We start from the raw sequence: 20,827 nt of genomic DNA, 5'->3' as shown, positions 1-20,827 counted from the left end.
AAACATTGGGTTTTTATGCTGGTCCACATCTCAACAACATCAAATGCATCTCAAGTAGTATTTTGCTATTGTATTTCACTACACTATCTGACAGACTGTCACATCGACGCTCCTCTCTAACTCTCTAAGTGCTACCTGTTCAGAACAGAAGCAGTGTCATCTTCCCCTACAGTGGGGCTGAGATCTGATCCCAGCAACATCAGATTCTGTTCTGCTCGTGACTGTGAGGGTCTTCGCCCCCCAAATGAAATCCTAAAGCTATGCTACAGAAAAGCTGGCCTTGCTCAAAAGTGACGTTCAAATAGCAAAATAGTTTGGGAATGTGAAGCACCAGTTTGCAAAACTAGCAGCCGAGTATCATCCTCATCATCATCATCATCATCTTCACCGCCACCACCGTGAACCCAGCTCCTTCCTCCTACCCACAGTCCGGTGATTTAGAAAATTGGACCTCCGTATCTACACCTGGTCACGGGGGGGTGGGGTGGGGGGGTGGGGGTCCAGAACAATGGGTACAAAATATCAATGAAAGTGGACGCGGAGGTTGATCATCTATCAGCATGCAATAAGCTAAATGATGAGAGGATTTATACATGGCCCACGTCAGCGGGCGTCAGCAGCCTTCAGCAGTCTGTCTGTGTGCAATGCACCTCCCCCCCTCCTCCGACCCCGGTGCAACATCCCAGGGGGCTCAGAACAGAAGATCCCCCCCCCCCCCCCCCACGTGCACCGTCACCATCCGACCACTATCCAGGATTAGCTTGCTGACACAGGCAACAAGAACGATCTGCGCTGCACGTCTGCTGAGCATCGTGTTAGTACAATCCCAGAAGGTCCCGGGCGGTAACAGAAATTAAAAGGAATTGATTTTACAGCATAAGTTAATGTCGGCTTCCTTGAACCTCTGGATTGATGGGGTTGCAGGGGGTTGGGGGTGTGGGAGGGAGGGGTGTGGTGGGGGTGGGGGGGTCGCCCTGGCAGCTCGGTTAAAAACAGACACCTGAACGTGACTTTGTTTGACTTTGAAAGAGAGAAACAGCCAGGTAGATAAAACAAAATCAACACAAACTAAAACCAAAAAGGTACAATTTGGGACCGTCTTGGCTCTGTTGCAGCGTTTTTGTTTTGGGGTGGGGCTCGGGGGCCGTTTTGTGGCCCTCCCCCCCCCCTGGTGGTACGAGAGAGAGAGAGAGAGAGGGTGTTTGGGGCTCAGAGCCGGTGCCGGGAGTCATGGCTGTAGCTGCCCGGTGAACTGCGGTTGCGATGTGGCTTATATGCATCCTGATAGGGGTCCTGGTAGTCCTGGTAGGGGTCCTGCTGTTCCCGGCTGTGCTGCGAACCGGACGACATGCGGTTGCGTCCCTTGTGCGCCCGCTCGTTGTGGTAGTTCTCGTCCGACGTCATCAGGTTGCGCCGCTCGTTCGGGGTGGAGTGGTCTCCCGTGTGGTTGCTCTGTCGCATTCTTTGGCTCTGCTGATCACACGGACACAACCGAGCACAGAGATGAGGCTGGGACCACAATGCATTGCACTTCTTTATCCTATAGAGAGCCTGAGCGGAAGCAGGAAGTAACGGTCACCATGGGACCTCAACTAGGAAAAAGTCGCCATGTAAGTGAACGGGAGTGAAAGTTTTATTTCGTGATGCGATTGAATTGTGCCATGAGAAAAAAATATGACCTCTACCTGTTTAAAACATCACGTTTCATTAAGAGAAATCAGCAGTTTGTTGTAAAACTATTGTAGAATAAAATTCCGAAGAATCTGTAACCAGAAAGACTACAAGTCGCGTAGGTCAGTGGTTCCCAACCTGGTGGGTGGGACCCCCCAAGGGGGGCGCCAAAGATCCAGGGGGGGTCGCGAAGCCCTCTTGATTTTAAGGGGTTTAATAATTTTAATGTAATTAAAATGTTAAATAAATGAGTAGGCTAAGCATTTCATTCATATATGTGACAAAATCAACTAAATTCAAGGGCCACATTAAACATTTATTCGTGTATTTAAATAGATAATAAGTTATAGGCCTATATCAATAGATGATTGAATATCAACAGTTTTAAAACATTAAATACATAATATACAGAAGGGCAATATCAGTCACAACAAATACTACTGATAATAGTATTTTTGGTTACGCTAAGCTAGCGGCAAAAAAAAGAATAAAACTGCTGATCTTCCTATAAAGTTATGCAGGGAATGTCATCATCTGTAGCGAGTATGAGCTGAGTGATTGAATTAATAAAAAATAGGCTACAAACACAAAAAAACAGCATGGAACAATGAGAAAAAAAACCTGTGTAAAATTACAACATATTTCTTCAGAACTTGTGTTTTTAAAAGTACAAGTTCTGAAGAAATATATTGTAATCATACACAGGTTCTCCTGATTGTTTGTTCCATACTGTTATGAAATTACTGAAATATAATAAAGTCTGTAATGTGGGGTCACCAAAGTTTACAATGGTAAAAATATGGGTCCCTTGAGAAAAAGGTTGGGAACCACTGGCGTAGGTGATGTCACACACCAAATGCCGCCCTTTCCCATGTCAGTTGGTGACATATTTTTTGTACGACACAAGATCTGTAGTCCATAGAGCAGTCTTCACACAAAATACATTCTTCCGTTGCCGTTTTACGATAAACTGCTGATTTTTTCGGATGAAACGTGATGTTTTAAACAGGTAGAGGTCATATTTTTTTCTCATGGCACAATTAAATCGGTTCACAAAATAAAACTTTCACTCCCGTTCACTTACATGGAGACTTTTTCCGAGTTGATGTCCCATGGCGACGTTACTTCCTGCTTCCGCTTAGGCTCTCTATTAGTGAATGAAAACAGCGATGTCATATTCTCATAGGTTGTGTTGGGTTGTGTACCTGCAGTCCAGAGATGCTGGTGGGGTAGGGGGTGAGCGTGGTGGGGCCCAGGTTGCGTCCCAGCAGGGGGTTGAGGGGCGTCGCCATGGAGGTGTGGGTTGCTTTCCAGTAGGCCTCCAGGTACTCGGCGAGATGCTCGCAGGCGTCCTCCAGCTGGTTCTCGTCCAGGATGATGTCGAACATTTCCTGTGAGCGGCAGATGGTCAGAGAGAGGAGAGCAGAGTGAAGCTAAAACAGAAAAAGCTTCAGGAGATGCTTGTACGCGGAGGGGGGGGGGGTCTTACCGGAGGACACTGGGCCAGTTTGTCTGCTGCCACGAGCTGGACATTCAGGTGTTTGCTCTGGGACTTTCCTCTGGACTTGACGAGCCTCTGCAGGACCTGGGCGGCCGGCGGGAGGAGAGAGGGGAGAGGACACGGCGCTCCAGTTAACATTCAAACCGTCACAGTTTGGTCTGGACTGGTTTCAGGTCATCCAGAAACCTCCTCGTCGCATGCGCAGGGGAGAGAGTGGTGGAGGGAACTGGAAATTCTAGTTCATCTGAGCATTAAAACGACTGTGGAAGTATGTGCAAACTGAATAAGGCAGAGAGTTATCATACTTAGATCATCTATTTATAAAGCTACTCTGTCTTTCTATTTTATGGACTATTGATCTCAAATAAAGTGAAGTGATTCATTAATTCTTTCCAGGCACTTAATTTAATAGTAGTGTATATACTTCCTGTTTTAATTTAATTTGAATGCTTCTAAGTCAGCAAAATGAATGACAGACTTTTTAATAAATTAAATAAACGATAATTTCAAAGATGGAAAATTAAATAGCTAACAGACAGTTCTTGTGATGACTACGCAGATTTTTCTGTCTCCTGGTTTCACAGGTTGTGATGTTGCTGCATCCTGGTCAGACCAGTTAGCAAGGTGAGCATGTTGCGTGACAGGAGTCTGAGTGGTCGTCGTTGCTGTAGCCAGAGTGCGGAGGGGAAAAGTGCGGCAGACGAACTCCTCCATGCAAAAAGTGCCTCAGTGCAGATCTGAGACCTGTGACGCTAAATCACAACGTCAGAGGCTCTAAAATCCAGATTTCATGCTGGTTTTTACATTGTGCTTTGCAGTATGGACCTGATGTGGAGGCTGTTACCTTTAACATGTCTAGGGGTTCCTGTTGTTGCTCTCCACAAACTGACAGACTCTGTGGGACAGTGGCTGAAGAGATCATATCATATTCTTAACCTTTATCCACATTTGACATGAGTATCAGGCTCTGATGTCTCTAGACGTCTCCTTCGTTGTGCTGTGTGTGTGTCCTCCTGCTGCGATACAGTACCTTTGGCGAGGAGACTTTGACGTGGACGATGATGGGGGCCAGGGAGGTCTTGAGGAGCTGGGCCGGGTGGTTGATGGTGTCTGCATCCAGCACCACCAGCTGCAGGGAGCGGGCCAACTCGAAGATCCTCTCGATCTCACTCTGCACCTCAGCTGATTGGACAAAATACAGGAAGTGGAATCAAACGCTTAGTTCATAGTAAAGGGATAGTTCAACATTTTGGCAAATTGGCCCTTTGCCATAATCCCTATAGTCATAGCAGTAGGTTCGTTACCTTTAATTGTCGGTGCAAGCTATTTTTAGAACGGCGGAGCAGAGCTGTGAGCTGCTCAGAGCTACGCTATGAGATAATAACAGAACGTTACCAGACAGAGTTGTTTTAGAGGTAAATTCATGCAAAACTGCTGATGCACGTTCCCATCGGGGGCTGTTTTTCAGCAAGCAGTCTCTGCATTTACCTCTAAAACAACTCTGTCTCTGTTATTATCTCATAGCGTGGTGAATGTGCAGGTCACAACTTGTCCATCAGAGCGTTTTGGAGTTGTTGGATTGTGTATTTGATGAGTTTGATGAGGGAAACCAATAAATCCCATGAGCCTCTGTAGTGTAGCTCAACAATTAAATGTAACGAACCTACTCCTAAAACTATAGGGATTATGGCAATGGGCCAATTTGCCAAAATGTTGAACTATCCCTTTTAACGCCACTATTAATCGCTGAGATGACGATGTGGGGTTTTCTTACCTAAACTGGAGCGGGTGTTGGATCTTTCGATGATGGCTCTCTTACTGGGGTTGTTGAGAACAGACCTCTTGGCTAGTGATATATCTGCTGTGACGCGTGTGATAGATATCCTGTAAAAATGGGACACAGATTATTATATAGGATAGATAGATATCAAATAAAAAAAAAATAACAGTCTCATTTTGTCTGACTTAAAAATCCACACTCGTCTCACCTGCCATCAAATCTGTGTTTGAGGAAGTCGAACAGTGCTTTCTGCATCATGTCTGTTACCTGTGGACACAAACACAATTTGGACACTGTCGTTATTTTTGTGCCGTCATTGTTTTAGATGATTAGTGGGTTTATTTAAGGTCCAGTTTATTTTGTTTTAGAGGATTATATTTACATGATTGCACCAGAAGCGCTTTATAGTCGCGTTTCTGTTTAATTCTGCATTTGTTTTTTTCAGCTATAATCAATTTTATTCAATCTGTTTAATCTCAATTAAGCTTTCCTTTAGGCAGGCATCACTGAAGTGGTTCTCTCTCTGTGTAGCTTCAAACTGATCTGCTGGACCGGAGGCCCATGATTGCAGTACTGTAGGTGTAAATGATAATGTAAATGTGTGTGTTTCTGTGTCAGCACTGCCATAGACTGATAATCTGTTCACAGTGTTTTCCCTGGCAGCTGCCCAGTGCATGCTGGGAGAGGCTCCAGCCCCCCTGTGACTCTAAATATGAATAAGGCCCCATCCACCAGGCAAATCCAGGAGGACAAGACAGATGGCATTTCTTCTGTTGCTAAAAAAAACCCTCAGAATGACACACGACGCCTTATCTGACTGAACAGGATCGATACGACATCATCGAATGTTTATCATGTTAACAACAGAACCACATTCAGTGTTTATTCTTTCATCCATCACACTTTTATAACTCTATCTATAAAGTTTTTGAATAATCAGTGCTATTTGTTTGTCATTAAATGTTCCTCATACTGAGTTTAGGCTCCGTCTCACAGGTTAAAACCTGCTGCATCAGAATCATCACTTCTCCAGTGACCATTAGCATTTCATGATAATTATAGCGCTGTATGTTTTTCCTAATATTCAGCACAAACTCTGTAAACAGCGGCTTCATAGAAAACAGCGAGGCATTTAAAGGAGCTCTTCCCAGAAAAGCTCAAATCTGCCAATTATACAACATATTTTCATGTGACCTCTTAGTCTCCTCATTAGTCTGGCTGCAATCTGGATGTTACGTGGGCGGTGACACACTCACCATTAACTGCGCCAACAGTGAGCTATTTTGGGTGACTGAGGGAAAGACGAGCAGGACTCGACTGCTCGGTAAAGATCACGTTTATAAAAATTAAAAAAAGCTAAATTAAGTGACGCTGAATCAGCTGCATTTCTCTCTTATTCAGCGACAAATGTAAACCTCACCTCATAACCCTTGAGTGAGGGTCCCACCAGTACCACGGGCCTCATGGAGGGAACCACATCGTATGGAGGGACGTGCTCCGTCTGTGGATGCATAAAAAGAAAAGAAAAAAGTAAAACAATGGACATAAAGTAACTCCAATATAAACTTCAGCTATAGTCACATGTGTTCAATGATTCACTGCCATGTTGGAGCATGTAGCAAATGTCAACTTGTCAAAATGGAATCAGATGAAAAATGAAAATAAAATAACTTGTATTGAACATATCCAAGCAGGTATTTGTTTTATTACTTTACCTTTTGTGCAGTGATGTTTTGCAATGTTTTTTGGCAAAATACTTCAATAAAGGATTTGGTTTTCAAGAACATATCGGCACATTTCGACCACAGACAACAGAGCCAACTCTATCCACTTTTATATAATTAAATTTAAACATCAGACGTACCATCCTTTCAAAATAAAAGCTGCAAACTGATTTGCATTCCAGTTCACTAATAAGTAGCAATTACATTTCACCTTTAGATATTTCTCTTGACTTCTTTCCTTCTATAGCAGCAACTCTATAGTAACTCTATAATATGAGTTGGACATTGAAAATAATCTCATATAGCACAAAAACTGGAAAGTGATAACTGATAAAGATGATGCATGTCCACAATAAGTTAAAAGCTGCATTCCGCAAATTATTACGATGCATTTAGGGACCTGCAGTTGTCAAACGTGGCACTAAAAGTACTTTGGCATCAAAGGGGATGGTGATGATTTGATACTATGTACGTCAGTGAGGCTGAAGTATCGTGTGGCGTGAGGTTGTAGCTTCCAATCAGACTGAATGACTCATGTCTACCACTTCCTGTGATTTCATAATGGCCGAGTGTAGTGGATGCAGAGTGAGTGGGTTTTACCGTCACCAACTTACCACTTTCTGTTTCTGCTTTCCTGTAGGAGGAGGGGAGAGAAGACAGTGACAGTGTCGTCAGTAGCTGCAGGCAGGGAGGGGCGGAGATCACCATATTATCATACTTATCACAATGATAGAAATGAAACCTATCAAGGATAAGAAACATGGAAAAACAGTGTTTCTATTGTCCTAAGGTTATATTCACAAAGTCACATGAGTGCAGTTCAGAGGGGGGGCTCATAGTCTTGTCGTTGGGTTCACACTGTGGTTAGCTCCAGTCTCAGAGCGCCTGCAGTCCTCAACTGGAGGAAGAGGAGGATCATGGGAAAATGTACCAACAACTCTACGCAGTGAACTTAAGCTCTATGCAGAGACATGATGGGAAGGCTTGAGAGTTTTTTATTCTCTATGTCGCTGGGCCTCTAAGCTGCAGCTGCCTACTAACGGCCCTCTCCCCCTGTCCGGTGCTCTCACCTGCTGAGGATATGAGGGGGCGGATAGAGGCTGATACCTCATCCTCTACACTGGATGAAGAGTTCCCTCCAGACTTACTGGAAAAGACAAGAGGGAATAAAAAAAAGACAGAAACACACCATGGTATTAATGTGGAAAACAACAGAAAAAGTAATAAAAAAAAAGAAAAAGAAAAGTAAACTTTCAAGGCTTAAACTGCAGAGAGAAGGTGTCAAATATTGATTAACAGATCAGGATCACAAAAACAAACAACAAAGGTCTTCAGTCTGTCATTATGACATCTTTCACAATCTCAAAACCACGTTACTGTACCTAAGCTGGTCTTTGGTTACAGACGTCCACTAAACAAAACACAACTCCGCCCACACCAGTACATCTTCCCCGTACCCGTAGGGAATAAATTAGCTACATAAAATGCTTCTTTATAAAAGAAAAATACATATGTCTGATAAGGACGAGATGAGAAAACGTGAGCAGCGTGAAGTGAGAAGAGCAGAGGTTTATGCTGAGTTCCACGCAGAAGCTGGAAGTCTGAAATTCACAGGTGACGAGCTGCAATTAAAACACTTAACTTAACGTAACTTCATTATAGTGAAGCTTTTTATTTATTGCACATTTTACAGTAGGTAGGATTATCAGGATGTCCCACCATGGTTTTGGTTGTTTGGAACATGAAATAATGTATTTTAGTTTTGTTTAGTTTTTATTTTAACAGCAGGAAATGATAAAGATTGGTATGAAATCAACAATAAACACAGTTGAGCAAGATTATCTAGTCGTTTTACACAAAGGAAAAGAGGAAATCTATATTAATGTTTATTCACAGAGCAGTTTGAGATACTGAAAGATGCAAAAATCTGTGAAAATCGAACTCAAAAATCTAAATTTGTCCTTTTCTTTTTCCATTAATCTACTTTTCCATGAATTTCAGACTCTCCGTGGTCAGTGGAAGGCAGCATGTCTCACAGAGGGACAGCGTTTTGCAGTCCCAGTGAAAACGTGGGTCCTGGTTGTTAATGGGGTTTGAGCGTCTCTCTCCTTGTCTGGGAGAGTCGGTGACAAGAAGCCACGGGAGTCAAGCTCCTAAGAGAAGCGCTGAGGCACCCCGGTCTACTGAGATTAGTATTAAACTCAACCACGAGGCTTGAGGAAGTAACATGTGAGTTACTGTACAAACTCTGGACGACAGAACCTTCAAGACACATTACACACACGGGGAAACTGGGCGGCTGATAGCGGCGCTAATTACAGCTATTGAAACTGTTTCACTGGTACCGTCGGCATGAGTGGAAGTGATGGAGTAAATAGGAATGAGTCATGAGCAGACCTGGGTCAAAACAGACTTCAAAATAAATCAGGGAGATTGACAGAGTCTAAGAGATTATACTGTAAGCCTTTTTAGCCAGGAGTTAATGAATTTACACTGATTCAATAATGTTATTATGAGTATTAGTGTGAGTCAGGTCTGCTCAGGATGTATGGACACACACCACCACCACCACAACATAATGGAGCCTCCATAGGGCCCGTTCAGCAACACAATGTGTCTAATGTGAGGCTGATGAATACAATTTATATCATAATTATTTGTTTCTGCGACATCCCAAACCACAACTTTTTAATTTATGATATATGACAAAGCAAAACAGGAGTTAAGAAGCTTTAAGCAACAAATGTTTCTGCTTGGTCCACTGATAAAATAGCTGATCGACTCGTTTCAGCTCTAGGTCCAATTTATTTATTTATCTATTGCACATTTTTTTGGAAATTCGCCATTAACAATCACCAATTTATTCATGATCACTGGAGTCAGAGCTTTAGGTTACAAGATAAACTGGTGGTAAACCTGTTATCATGTAACATCTGCAGCAGAACATCTGTTCAGACATGAATGTACAACATAAAGCCTCAGAGTGGAGATGGAAATAAAGGCAATGATGAAATAGAAAATTACCAAATTCTCTTATAATAGAAGAAAAACTAGTTTTCCTTTCCTTTCTGTGATTAGATTTTTAAAAATTCTGACACGTCCCTTTTTAATGTCTTAATGTTGTACGTTGATACATAATGTCTAATAATTGTTTCGTGTCGTGTAACCGTATAAAGCTCAGTGTGTTTTTCTTTTCCTCACCCTTGGACTCGTCCTCTCTTTTGCTCCTGCTGGAGCCGGATGTTCTCGAGCTTCAGAGGGCTGGGGATGAAGCCGATCTCACAGCCCTCCTTCACTAACCGACCGATCCACCAGTCATTGTTGAACTTCTGAGGACGAGAAGGAAAATGGGGGGGGGGAAAAGATGTGTGAGTTGATGTTTCACAGATTTTTTTTGTGTTTGCTTGTTTGTTTGTGCCGTGTGTAGTCCAACCTCTTTTATGTGGAGGAAATCCTTGGCGTCGAAGGAGATGGCCGTGGCCGGGACTGGAACATCCTCATCCAGAGCGCCACAGTAGCTGACGTTGGTCCTCACAGCAAACGCCACAGGTTTAGTCTAAAGGACGGACAAAAACATGTATCAGAGGATATGGACATACAGTAGGTGTGGTGGTTGATAGCTCATTAGAACTTCAAAATAAAAAATTAAAATAGCAAATTCAAGGGGTGGACTTTTACAAACCTACCGGTAAGTAAGGAAATTGTTTTACCATTATAAAAAGCTTTGGTGAGATCTCATCTAGAATTTGCAAGCTCTGTCTGGTGTTCTTATAAAGCAAAATATATTGAAAAAATTAAAGCAGTTCAGTGAGGACTGAATGTGATGACATACAAAGAAAGATTAAGGCACTTAAAACTGCCAACTCCTGTCTATAGGAGGTATAGGGGTGATGATTCAGATGTATAAACTTGCCGGTTGTTAGTTTGTGGATAATAGATATGAACTAAGAGGGAACTCCTTAAACCTTCGACCAAAAATGTGTTGTGACAAAAGAAAACATCTTTTTGCACCTTTACTGTAAAAGTTTGGAATGAGCTCCTGAGGATGTAGTGCAGGCTCCGTCTTTTAAAAATGGATTCTGGTCAAATAAGGCTTTTTTTTATATAATTATAAAGCAAGGTTATGAATTTGTAGTCTTGGATTTTTATTTGATTTTTTTGTTGTTGTTTTTCTTTGAGGTAATGTGGGAGATTATTCTTGGATTATTCTGTTATATGTATTTAAGTGATATTTTGTACTGTATGGGTTATTGAAGTTTTTAGTGGTATATCTGTGTTTATTTTTTGTATGTTGTCATTATTTTGAGTCTGATGTAGAGGATTTATACAGTATCCTGTATCAGATGTATTTTCATTCAATTTCATTAAATTTCACACAGAATACACATTTGTATCTTCTTCTTTCTGAAATATTTCCACCCCCCTGTGAACTTGTCTACCTTGGCTCTCTCCAGTTGAATGGTGGCCTGCTGCTCTCTCTCCTGACGGCTCTGTCCCGGTCCTTGGCTCTGGCTTGGGCTCTGGCTCTGGACCTGGGCCTGCACGTCCCGCTCCTCCTCCAGAGAGACATCTGAGTCTGATGGTCTACTAGTGTACGAATCAGCTGAGCCCTGAGGAACAGAAATCACACCTCAGATTTACCAAAAGTGCAAAGCAGAGGTACAAAACTCAGCGTGCACAGCCTGTACAGTACAGCAGGCGACGCTCCATTTAGATATAAGGGGAAACTAGGCTGCAAAATGTATGATCAAAGCATGACTAATGCACATGAACAATCGCCCTCTGCTCATGATTCACCGACGACTCACTGCTGAAAAAAGAGAGAGCAGTCGGGAATCATGAGAAAAAATTGCACTTAACACCTCTCCACGGTGAAACCGAGCTCCAAAGTCAAGGACTGAAAGTGATGCAACAAAGCTCGGAGGTTCGGCCTGTTATAAAACGCACCGCGGCGGCTTTATCTCACTGATTGTCAAATTAGATCCTCAAACTTCTTTATGGGGCCCGTGACAAGTTTTGCTGGTGCACATCGGCTCACGTTGCCAGGTCCTGAGTGGTGGGCTGGCACCGTGCAATGCAGACCAGGTGAAACGGATGAAGTAGAAAGAAGAGCCGACTGCCAGGAGCATCTCAGACAAAGTGGAATTTCTGTTTCTGAGCTGTCAGCGGTTTGTAATACGACCACACCAGGCCAACCAGACAACACTGAGACACGGAGAAGACACTTTCTTTTCTTCTTCTCTCATGCAATCATCCCATATGATGATGAAATGTCACACTAACACCACCTGAGAGAGTTGTAAGCGTCAGGCAGGTGCCATGAGGCTCAGGTTTCCACTCTCTGGTCCTTCAATGTAACATTATGTAAGTTCAGGAAAAATTTGTGAAGAAAAAGACACATTAAAGGTTTTGCACAACAAAAATGATGAGATTGGAAGTCAAAATCATGACAAAAATGCAGAATATTAAGGGCAAAAACTGAATAAATTAACTAGTAGTTACAGTATTAAGTATATTTGATGAAGAGAAGCCTTTGTTCACATGTTTACTGACATAATCTACACCTGCAACTGTTACACTTTGGTTTGAATCCAGATTTTTCCAAATATGGCTTTTTTTATTTCTGTAGATGTGAAAAAATCCAGGAAAATGCTGAATCTGCATCACACACACACCCATACAGAGTTGTACTCATCATTAACAGTGCCATAAGAGCTAGACAGACATGTGTAGGATTGTTTGGCCTGAGCAGAAAGTACGAGCTCTGTCGAGTGCTATTCTGGTTGAGGATGCAACACTTCCTTCACTTCCATCGATATATTTATTCATCCAGACTGACGGCTGTTTGAGAGACAGCTGATATTCTAAATCTACACCGACACAAACACAGACTATGTATTTATGGATTCATGATGTTTAGCAAAAAACAACTTTAGAGAAAAAAGCGTGTTAATGACTTAAAACTTGTGATTTCTTTGCATTTTTGCATCAATCTCATTCTATTCACAGGCTCCCGTTGTCTCATTGGTCTCTGGACTCGAGGTCGTCCACTGTCAAACTGTAAGAATTCCTGCAATGTTTCTTTTTTTTTTTTTTGCTTGGACATGTCTTGACCAAGCTGCCTACTTCTGCTGTGTTAATCTAAACAATCAGCCACTAATGATGATTCAATTAAGGGAGACCATTAGTCTTCAGAAGATCAATCAAGCTTGTCGTCCCAGCTAAGCACTTTTTCGCTTTTTACAAGCTAGCAGCGGCAGGACCTGACTTCAGCACAGCGCTCGTCTGGTGTGTGTGTGTATGTGTGTGTGTGTGTGTGTGTGTGTGTGTGTGTGTCATCACAAAGCAGCACGTTCAGGAAACACGCGTCATTCCTCATTTTAGAAAACACACAAATCAGGGTGATTTGAGAGAAGAAACAGGAAAATATTTGAGATGTTTTTATCTGGATCAACCTCTAATGATGTCATAATGATGTCATCAGGGTGATAATAACACATTTGACAGTGGAGGTTAGAAATCTTAAAGAGGCGTTTATCAGGCAGGGAGTGTCTGATGAGAAACGCTACACTGTTGAATTATGGGAATTGTAGGATCCAGTGTTTTTAGGGCTTAACCCTCACTCAGGGCTAAAAGTGAAGACATCTGGGTTTTTACACTTTTGATTTTTACCAACCTACAACTTTAATCTACATTGCTGGAGTGGTATGTTTCCAGTATTAATACAGGAGGCAAAAAAACAAAACAGTGTGGACTCTAGTTACCCCAGAAACGGTGAGTATTTTCTCCTCAGGACCGTTTTGCCTCCATTTCTGTAAAAAAAAAACCCTTCAGTCCCCACACCAACAACTCATCCTGACATCATTTCATTCGCCCCTGTGTGGAAGCGTTGAGGTCGCACTGTGGCATCCGAGCCATTATCCAATGGAGTAGCTTCAGCATGTGACTCATCAACATCAGAATCCACTTAATGACATCACGATGCATGTTTCAGCGAGCCTCGGCAGCGGAGCCGTGTGCGGCACGCAGTCGCAGGGTCAGACACGAAACACTCGCCTGCTGCTGATTTCTGATTTTTCCTTTTTCTTTTTTTTTCTCTCTCTCTCCAAAGAAATGTGACACATGAGGTGTTTTAGCTTTTGGGTGAAGGGCCGTGGGGGAGGAACGTTGGATTTACATCGTTACATCCTCCCCCCTCCTCCCCTCCCCTCCTCACCCACCCACCACCCACCCACCCTTTTGAAACAGGGCTAGGTCCATCTCTGAGAGGTACAGAGTGTGATGAACACTAAATGGCTCTGGTGGGTTTCCTGACAGCCTCACAATCAGACTGCAGCCACACGCACATACATATTTGGAGAAATATCTCCACAAACGTGTGAATGTCACACGTCAGAAGCCATCTGCCTAATGTGCACCCCCCCCCCCCCCCCTTCCTCCTCCTCCTCCTCCTCCATCCTCCTCCTCCTACACAGATACACACCGACACCCACCCAACCCCCCTTCCCTTCCAACCAAGCATAGCCCACGATCACGCTACGGTGTGCTGTTGGCTAACCCATCAAAGGCCTCTTATGTGTGTTGGTGTGTGATTATGTGTGTGTGTGTGTGTGTGTGTGTGTGTGTGCAGCTGAGCTACTTCCATCAATAAACACACGGCACAAAGGCAGATTCACGCACACGCATCCGAAGCACTCACCGCCTCCGAGTCTTCAAATCCATGCAGGTACAAATTGTCATACATGGAGGTTTGATATTCCAACGAGTGCCTCTAGAAGAATGAGGGGGAAAAATGAGAGTGGAGGTGGAGGAGGAGGAGGAGGAGGAGGCAGGAGGGGGCACCACAGAGGAAAAAAAAAAGGATGGATGGGGGGATGACGACAATCCCTTCTCTCCTCAGCAGAGAACAATAATTTAAAAAAAAAATATCTCCCCTCCCGTCGGATCACGCCTGGTACTCCGGAGGCCCGTCGCTTGATGGATGCAGCTTCTCCCTGATCCCACAGCGCTGCTGGCTGGCTCACATTATAGGATGGAGAGGCTCTCCCTGGAGGTAGCCCAATCCTGGCATTTCATTTCATCAGGCTTCCACGTACACACACACACACACGACACACACACACACGCTACTCATACACACACACAAACACCCACACACGGACACTCACATATACATATACACGGCGAGAGCAGCAGAGGCGGCAGCATCAAGCAGCAGCAGCAGCAGCAGCAGCAGCAGCAGCAGAGCAGTGGATCCTTCCTCAATATCCAAGCCTGATGACAGAGCCAATGTGCAGCGAGCTGATTGGCTGGCTGGCCGTCCACTCAGCTTGGATGAGCGCTCTCCTTGATTTTTTTTTTTTTTTTCCTTTCCTCCCTTGTGCGGGAGGTAGCGGGGGAACGGGGGGAGGGGGATGGGGATGGAGGAGTAGAAGAGGGGAGCAGCATCCTCCATTTCCCTCTTACGTCTCATCTCATTATACAGTTAATTTGGCTCCGACAATAAGAGCTCGTATGATTTAACACATTTGGTCCATGAATTTAAAGAAAGGAATCTACAGTAGACAAACATCACTTTATCACTTAGGCTTTAACTATAAATTAGATTATATTTTCTTCATTTTAAACCTCACAACATAAATAAGATTTTTCAGCTATTTCAAAGAGAAATCCTGAATCCAGTATAGTCCTCTTTATTATATTCTTTGTATTTCCATTATACATTTATTTGATCTACACAAAATTAACTGGCAACTATTGTCTTTAATTGTCTGGTTTCAGCTTCTCACATGAGAATATCTACTCCATTTACTTTGTCATCTAGTGTCTGTTAGTGACACATATTATGGTTCAAATAGTTAATAATCAATAAAATTAGATAAATAATAATGAATGAATAAAATAAATCAGCCAAAACATTGAAAAGTATAAGTATCAAATGTTTACTTGGGTTGTTTACCATCAGATGTAAGCAGACCAACTGTTTTAAATCACTTCTTAAAACTCATTTTTATCGTCTGGCCTTCTTAAACTGATTCTTTTTTGTTTTTTTATTCTGTATTCCTGTATTTCAATGCTATACTGTCATTTTAAATTGCACTAACCATTTTATTGTTAAGCACCCTGTAACTTTGTTTTGAAAGGTGCTCCATGTGAACATGTTGCATGTAAGCAGCATGTGGAAGCTTTATGTAATTACTGTACAACTTGTCAATAAACCACCAGTTTAATGTGAAACTGGATGGTTTCAGGTAACACTATTGGCTTTAAAAGAGCTCCAATTAATTAATTAATTAATAACATCAATGTAAGAGATGGTTGAGGAAATGATATATGAAGCAGCCCCCTCACTCATCCACTCAACAGTTTCATTTCTTCACTTCAGAAGCCACAGCAGTAAATAAATAACACACAGGACGACCCACGGTGCAATTAAGTGCAATTATTTATAACACAGCACTATCAAACACGCAGCTACAGGAACCACTCAGATCTACTCCTCAAACCGACTGATATCCAAAAGCACCTGGTGAAACTTGCTCAAAGTGTTCGCAGTCAAAAAGGAAACTCTTCAAACAAGAGATTCCGAAAACACACGATGTGTTTAAACGCTGCACTTGAACAATAAGCGGAGAGCAGCCTCCTGGTACTGATGCTGTGACACCTCAGCAGGGTTCAACGACGTGCCGCATCTCTACAGACCTGTTTCTGCAGCAGCACACCTCCACCATCTCCACTTGTGTTGACAAAAACAACTTATCTGCTATATCCAGTTACAAATAAAAAAGTTACATAACTCCGCTCCGGCTGACGTCACACAGACACTACACACACTCTGTCTGCAGCCTACACAGCGCTGAAGCCAACAACTTCACCTTGGCACTCGGTGATGTATGCTGCACGTCAAAGCCAGGGACGTCAAGAAGAGGTGACGTCAGACTTTTTAAACATGATAACAGAAGTGAGGATCCTAATATGCATCATAAAAAAATAATAAATCTCTGACATCTGTGCTGACACCTGTCGTATATCACCATAAGAAAATAACAAAAGCTCGAAAATGAATAGTAAATCAGTGGTTTTCTAAATTGCATCTTTTTCTAATTAAATCCTAATAAATGTTAATATCTAATGCAGGGGTAGCATCAGGAAAATATGCATGTAGTACACTGCATCCTCTGTGGTGTAGCGAGGATTTTTCTGGGCAAAAAGCTTTATGTAATTTTTTTTAAAGGGATAGTTCAACATTTTGGCAAATTGGCCCATTGCCATTATCCCTATAGTCATAGCAGTAGGTTCGTTACCTTTAATTGTCAGTGCAAGCTATTTTTAGAACGGCAGAGCAGAGCCGTGAGCTGCTCAGAGCTACGCTACGGAGGCTCATGGGATTTCTTGGTTTCCCCTCATCAAACAGAGTTGTTTTAGAGGTAAATACAGAAACTGCTTGCCAAAAAACGGCCCCCAACAGGAACGCGCATCAGCGATTTTGCATGAATTTGCCTCTAAAACAACTCTGTCTGGTAACGTTCTGTTATTATCTCATAGCGTGGTGAATGTGCAGGTCACAACTTGTCCATGATAGCGTTTTGGAGTTATTGGATTGTGTATTTGATGAGTTTGATGAGGGAAACCAAGAAATCCCATGAGTCTCTGTAGCATAGCTCTGAGCAGCTCACGGCTCTGCTTCGCCATTCTAAAAATAGCTTGCACCGACAATTAAAGGTAACAAACCTACTCCTAAAACTACCTATGGCAATGGACCAATTTGCCAAAATGTTGAACTATCCTTCAAATTTGGTCTTGTGCTGTACAACCCTCAGCTGACAGCAGATTACTGCCCTCTGCAGACGACAGCCGTGTATGTCATGCTTCACAGTTCACGGTTCACTGTGATGTGTTGGCAGGGGATGTGAGTGTGACACACACACACACACAAAAAAAACCAGAGTGATACAGAAACATCTGGCTGTTGTTCTTCTGCATCGTCTTACATCTCCTCTGTGATTGTGATTGTGTTTGTGGTTCGCTACCTGTCTGAGGATGAAGCTGGTGGATGTGGTGCTGCCATCAGACCTCTTCAGTCGGCTTCTCCTAGAATAAGTCCCTCGGTTCACCTGAGTCAAGAAAACACAAAAAAAATCAACAAAATGCACCTAACTTTTTGTTTGTGTGTTTGTATCTGTGCTGTAACGAGAGTGTATACGTTCAAATGATAAATTAAACTTTACAACACATAAACCAAATGTAGCTTTCACTGTATGTGTTTGCATTGTGTGTACTTGTATGCGTGTTTGTGTTGCCTACTTAGTTTTTCCTTACCACCTGACTTTTTCTTTGTCTCTTCCAAAAAGTCCAAATATACCAGCAGAGTCCGTCTCCAGGGAGCTAAATTAATTATCTGCCAGTGATTTGCCCCATTTCTGTTCAAGTCCCTGGAGTTAATGACAATGTCACTGTTCAAACGTCAGAACCTACTTCCCTGAATTTATAAAACAGGGCCATTAATCTGGGTCACCATCTCTCTTATGTCTCCCTCCCTCCTCCCCTCTCTCGCTCTCTCTCAACTCAAGTTTAACAGCCAAAAACCTGAGAGGAGACATGAAGGATAAAGTTAGCCATTCGATTATGAATATCCTGCTATTAATAGGCTCTGATCATCAATCGAGCTGAAGAAACAGAAGTTATCAGCCATCGAACTGGGGCTGATACATTCATCTTTACAGCCTCCAATCTTTCACATTATAGCCTACACCTAAAACAACAATTAATCCAACCTTTCAACTACTTTATTCCAATAAAGTGCTTTAATAGTGTTTATCTGATATGCTCTGATATGCTGTGAGAATAAGAGTTAAGCCAATTCTAACAGTTAATGACCTGTCAAATAAAAGCTGCATGGTATAGGAGAGAGAGTTAAAGTATCTCAGCAGACATTGTGGAAAATAGGACGGTTACAGTATGACATTAAAACATCAGGTGGAACAAAAGGTTGTATAACAAAATATGTTCTTTTTTTTTTTTAATGTCTTTTTTTTTAGCATGATCTGCCATATGTAATGCTGTACCCGCATAGGCTAAGTTTCCTGTTAGTAAATCTTGATATCTCTTCTTCATCCAGCGTTAGGGGGAGAAAAAAGTCACATAGATCCTTATAATTATTTTTTCTTTACATGTGAATGTTACCTAATGGAAAAACATGAGTAAACTGAGTTTTTAAGTTTTTAAGGTGAGGTGACCCACCTGGAAGATGGGCGCCTGGATACCCTCGCCAATCTTGTTCCGTATGTAGATGTGTCGGGACATCTCGGCCAGGACATCGGTCCACAGGGCGGGCTGCTCCGGTCCAGCCCAGCGGAGGGGCGGCGGGTTCCGGGATGCGTGCTCCAGCTTCACGCCACACTACAAGAACATGAGCGCTCGCGACCCCCGCTGTCTCGTCGACTGTCCGCCACGAGACAGATGTGCAGTTTTTGCTCCTGCTGCGCGCGCTGCCTGCCTGGGACCGTACAGCTGTCACGCGCCACACTCACAGCCAGGTGCGCCTGAATGATGGACGGAACTATTTTAGAAACAGGAGGGGCGGGGCTGGGCTTTAATTATCCTGAGGAGAAACACAAGTGTCTTAAAGAGGCACGAGAGGCTATTTTAAGCATGAAAAGGAACTGGTTTGGGTTTAATTAAAAAATAAAGACACATAATATTGCTTTTTAGTTTATTCTAAGTTATTTATAGCGTTCCAGGGCACACAAAGTGACCAATAAAACGTCCACAATGATGTGAAACAGCTAGAATTTTCACCAAACATGCACAAATAATACAATTATACAAGATTTAACTGCGCTCATGATCCCCTAAATTACTAAAATATCAAAAATGTCCTTCTAAATTCAACCATAGATTCATATCCAGGCACACATGAGCATTATAAGCTACAGGATATATCGCCTATACACACACTTGTAAATATTATTCATCTATGTCTATTGTAACTTACAGAAAACCTATTAACAGGAACTTTGTATTCAGAGGTCAGTCTTATGAAGCCATCTTGAGTTTGCGTCATGTTTTTTTCCTCCCCATCTCTTCAACCCTGAGAAGTAGGCGAATAAATAGGTCATGCTTATTTTGAGGGGACAGTGAAAGCAACTGCACAATCTCCCTCTTTCATCATTATGTAGTTCAGGGTTGGTGTTGAAGTAAGTTTCTCTCCACCTGCACAGTTTGTTAGTTTTTTCCCCCCACTGTGCCTCTGGCTTATATTCAATGATTATTCTGTTATTCAGAAGCTTCCTTCAAAATGCTCTCCTCCCTGGACTGAACATTGTGTTCAATCCATTTATTGTCTTTAGTGTTGAGATCACAGGTACAGTTTCCATCTGATGACACTGCAGTGTTAAACAGAGTGAAAGCTCCTGTGCATCTCTACTGATTTTGTTTAAACTTATAGACTTTGAGATACTTTATTGATCCCAAAGGAAATTCAAGTATCCAGTAGTGCAGATTTACATATAATATAAGGGCATAGAAGAGCAAGAAGAAGAAGAAAGAAAGGAAGTCCAAAGAATGTAATGCAGCATTTTAAAAAAGTGCTTAAAGTTAATACAATAAATGAGCCTTTTTTGGTTGTATTTTTAGAAAATGATTACTCTGCAGCTTGCTCTTCCTCCCTTTGCCCAGCAGATATCAGTATTGCCAAAATAAAGGCAACAAGGGTTGAAAATTAAAATGCAGAGAGCAGAGTGAGGGGTGCGTTTGCACTGCTGCAGGACTAGAGGGCGACACTGTACAATAAATACAGCAAACACCTGAAGGGACACAGGAACATAGATTTTTACACTGGACCACCACACTGGTTTAACCTCCATAACATTAAACATATGTTGCCAACTTACTTCGGTACTCACTTTATTATAATGTTTTCCTCTTCATTTCATTATAATAAAGTAATCATAACTTTCATATTGTATTGTGTAGGGATGCAGGATAATTGTTATTTTACATTACATTCTGGGCTCATGCTCTTTCTTTATTCCTTTTGAGCGGATTTTTATAGTTTTGCTGCTTTTTATCTCTGAAAATAAGGACATGGGCAAGGTCTGTTTTTTTTAAATTTTAGGCTTCCAGCCCTTATTACTATACTAAACACAGGGG

General features: G+C 42.4%; 1 protein-coding gene across 2 annotated transcripts; it reads right to left on the bottom strand.

The window, feature by feature from the left end:
* Nucleotides 1–1,209: 1,209 nt before the first annotated feature.
* LOC310999532 (voltage-dependent L-type calcium channel subunit beta-4-like) lies at nucleotides 1,210–18,979 on the bottom strand (the record flags this gene model as incomplete). 2 transcript variants are annotated; one of them, XM_083989993.1, is made up of 14 exons in its annotated part: nucleotides 1,210–1,470; nucleotides 2,877–3,062; nucleotides 3,161–3,256; nucleotides 4,203–4,354; nucleotides 4,947–5,056; nucleotides 5,161–5,219; nucleotides 6,373–6,453; nucleotides 7,291–7,310; nucleotides 7,747–7,823; nucleotides 9,878–10,005; nucleotides 10,110–10,232; nucleotides 11,116–11,286; nucleotides 17,707–17,790; nucleotides 18,917–18,979. In XM_083989993.1, the coding sequence occupies 14 exons, from the start codon at nucleotides 18,977–18,979 to the stop codon at nucleotides 1,210–1,212; spliced, it is 1,611 nt and encodes a 536-aa protein (XP_083846119.1). The 2 variants fall into 2 exon arrangements, with proteins under 2 accessions (XP_083846119.1, XP_083846120.1); XM_083989994.1 differs by lacking the exons at nucleotides 17,707–17,790; nucleotides 18,917–18,979 and adding an exon at nucleotides 14,376–14,420.
* Nucleotides 18,980–20,827: the final 1,848 nt, after the last annotated feature.

This window comes from Trachurus trachurus (assembly GCF_905171665.1).
Source record: "Trachurus trachurus genome assembly, chromosome: 2".
NCBI classification, from domain to species: Eukaryota; Metazoa; Chordata; class Actinopteri; order Carangiformes; family Carangidae; genus Trachurus; species Trachurus trachurus.
Note: the sequence above shows the minus strand (reverse complement) of the source record. Positions and strands in the feature narration are given on the sequence as shown.